Raw genomic sequence first — 3,360 nt, forward strand, 5'->3', positions numbered from 1 at the left:
ATAATAGTAATAATAATAGTAATAATAATAAGGCTAAATAAAACAAAAATATTGGTGGTAATTTTTGACTGTGTAACTTTACAAATGGCACCCCATAGTAAAATGCATCTTTACCCAACAGTAACACTGAACAGATTTAGCACCAACTAACGAAACACCCAAAATTTATCAACTCATTCRTTAGACGTTTCCTGCTGAGAATGTAGCTCATTTGATACATTTACATTTAGATTAGAGTCCCGCTAATGTTGCATTATCAGATCCAACATCATCCCAAAAATGGGCTGAAACCATCCTCGGTTTCTCAGAAAACCTCCAAGAATAAACCCGCTTTCATTCAGACTCGTATCACAATAAAAYACCACTGATTACATCTATAATTCATGAGTCAGCAGAAGAAAACGTGCATTCAATCTGGACTTTCTTTTTTTCCTCTTTGTCAGCAAAATCTGCAAACAAAAAAAAACCCCAACAAAAACAGACCCTGTCCTTTAAGGATGCTGAAGCCGTCCCCCGAAGACGTAMATCTTCACCAGTGAGACAAGGATCGTTGGTTTTATTATTTAAAAACAGCTGTGCAGTTAAAAATTTAATACGCCATCAAAGGGTAAATAGTGCATTTTGTTGGGGACATTTCAGTTGTTTATGATCCGGCGAGTAAAATAAACTTCAGTTTTATTTTTTTAACTGTTCTGAGAGAAAAGGCTGGAGGAAATATTCTGTTTAAAGTCGGCTGTGTGTTCCTTTGATTGTGTTAATAATCTTAAGTTGTGTGTTTTTATTTGTTTATTTGCAGGTGATCACACAAGCAGAGGGCCAGCAGAAGAACCTGGTCCACTCCATAGACTCTCTGCCGACCAGAGGCCCRCTCTCGTGTTTGGACCAGGACCTGCTGCTGCTCAAAGCCACGTCGGCCGCCACGCTCAGCTGCCTGGGAGAATGCCTGAACATCCTCCAGCAGAGCCACAGCCAGGTGCCGCCTCCGAACCAGACCTCCCAGCGTTACGCCCACGGAGCCGCGTCCGGTGAGTCGGCCCCGGGCCCCGTTCCGGTTCTGTTACAGGAACCCCCCCCCGCTCCCCCGTCCTCCCGTCTTTACAGCCCTCTCCTCCTGAGCCCGGCTCGGCCCGGCAGCTGGACTGTGGCTCGTGTCTGATTAGTTTCACAAACTGAAACGTTTGCAGTAAATGTTGTTAAATGTTGCTTTTACTTGTTTAACAGTTTTATGTTGTTTCATTTAGCTTCCTTGTCTGTGTTTTTTTATGTCTCTGTGTTAATTGCACTGAAATGTTAATTTTATCCTAAATGGTCTGTGTGGTGTCTGGTTCAAGCATGAGTGTGAAGTGAGGATGAAGCATGTTGGACTTGCATGTCAGGTAAAAAAAAACAAACCAAAATGGCCGCCTTGTGATTGACTGAATAAACCTCATTAAAGGATGATGACTTTGTCAAAAGAAACAAACCTTCTGCCTGAGGTGATTGTTCGGTAATGTTTTATTTTTAGTTTATTTGTTTGTAAACAGCTTCAGGGTGTCTCCTGTGGAATAAACCTAAAAGATGGTTAACAGAAAAGATTTTAAAAACACGAGACAACCGCTGTGAACTAATTTAGTTTCCTTGAGTCATGATGGATGTTTAGAACCTGTTTCCAGAGTTCAGGTTGTTGTAGAACAGATCCATAAATGTTTGGTCMAGTAAACGAGACAGGAGTTGATCTATTTGTGGAAGAGGCCCGAAGCCGTCAGGCTGACTCCACAACAGAAACACCAGAGCAGAAAACTGATGCTTCAGGCTGGAACAGTTCAGACCAGGTGAACCAGACAGACTTCTGGTCCTGTTCTATAAAAACCATTAAAACCTCTCAAAGAGTTGGTGGTTTATTATACAACGTGTTTAGCAGGTCCTCTACAAACTGACTGACTGACTCACTCACTGACTGACTGACTGACTCACTCACTGACTGACTGACTGACTCACTCACTGACTGACTCACTCACTGACTGACTGACTGACTGACTGACTGACTGACTGACTGACTGACTGACTGACTCACTCACTCACTCACTCACTCACTCACTCACTGACTCACTCACTGACTCACTGTGATTCAAACAGGGTCCTTAAACAGAACCTGGTGTTTAAAGAACCTAAAATGATACTTTGGACCTTCATGAGTCCACCTCCTGCTTCTGATACAAGCAGTTCTTTGCTTTGACCCAGAGTTTTGTCCAGGTAGGACCAGATTTTGGAAACAGCTGGTTCTAATTTAGCGCTGGAGCCCATTTACTGTCCTGGAGCTTGTTTTATTTCATTTTTATTCAACTTTTTGATCTATTTGAGTTTTCAGACTATAAGGGACAAAGACTGTCATTTTAATCAAAAACAGAAAGCTCATCTGGGTTGAGTTCACATGTTATTTCAGCCTGTTTAAAAGTATAAATATTGTGTTTTAATCTTTTTTTTTTTTACATCCGTCTCCTTAATATGGTGCGCCAAGTGTAAAATAAAATGTTAAATGTCACCAACACATTTTCATTATTTAGCTCACTGTTCTTACAATATGTTCATTTTTTACTAAATGTTAAATTTAAAAGTTAAATGTTAAATCTGAATGTAAAAATTTAATTTTAAAGGTTGCAGCTCAGTGATAAAGACTATATTTAAGAGGTTTTGAATGGAACACAACCTTTGCTGTTGATGTGTGGCTTTCGTTGCGACGTCGTCATCCTGCGATTAAAAACAAATGCTAACGCTGTTAAAGRTGACATTTAAAAAAACGAAGTGTGTTCATTGAAAACAATATAGATAGTACCTGTGGTCCTGCAGTTTAAAGKGCAGCACGGGCACATCTACATCTGCGAGTTTGAAGTTTTGTAGTGAGGCTTTAGCAGCACTATTTGCTTTTACAATTACAATTACAATCACTATTACAATTACTAGACACTTTTTTATTTTTTATGTCTGTACAGACATAAAAAATAAAAAAGTGTCTAGTAATTAGGAAAACGTAGTAGATTGATTTTATAGACACAATGAACTTTATTAGGTTACAAGTTGCTTTTATCTCAGGATGATGTCATTAGAGCCACACACCAGTGGCAATGGCTGCGTTCCTTTCTGAAAACCTTAAATGTAAACTTAAACATTTATTTTTACATTTAGATGTACACATTTTGATTTATATTGAAATATAACATTTAAATTAAACATTTTGTAAAACGTAGCAAAATGTAAGAATATTGAGCTCAATAACAGTAAAAAGTTAGTGGGAACTTTTAAACTAGAATTTTGGTAACATTTTTCTTAAAGGCACAGTGTGTAGGATTTTGTCAATTCTTTTAGCCGAAATTGAGATAATCA

The 3,360-nt window shown here is 38.7% G+C and overlaps 1 protein-coding gene across 1 annotated transcript in view; it reads left to right on the forward strand.

The window, feature by feature from the left end:
- The window catches only part of osbpl10a (oxysterol binding protein-like 10a), a gene marked incomplete at its 5' end in the record, with an annotated part of 81,928 nt that overhangs the window by 53,195 nt on the left and 25,373 nt on the right, over nucleotides 1-3,360 (forward strand). The window contains 1 exon segment of the mRNA XM_014013113.1: nucleotides 797-1,025. Coding sequence (XP_013868567.1) covers nucleotides 797-1,025 — 229 coding nt within the window.

This window comes from Austrofundulus limnaeus, unplaced genomic scaffold, assembly GCF_001266775.1.
Source record: "Austrofundulus limnaeus strain Quisiro unplaced genomic scaffold, Austrofundulus_limnaeus-1.0 Scaffold98, whole genome shotgun sequence".
Lineage (NCBI taxonomy): Eukaryota > Metazoa > Chordata > Actinopteri > Cyprinodontiformes > Rivulidae > Austrofundulus > Austrofundulus limnaeus.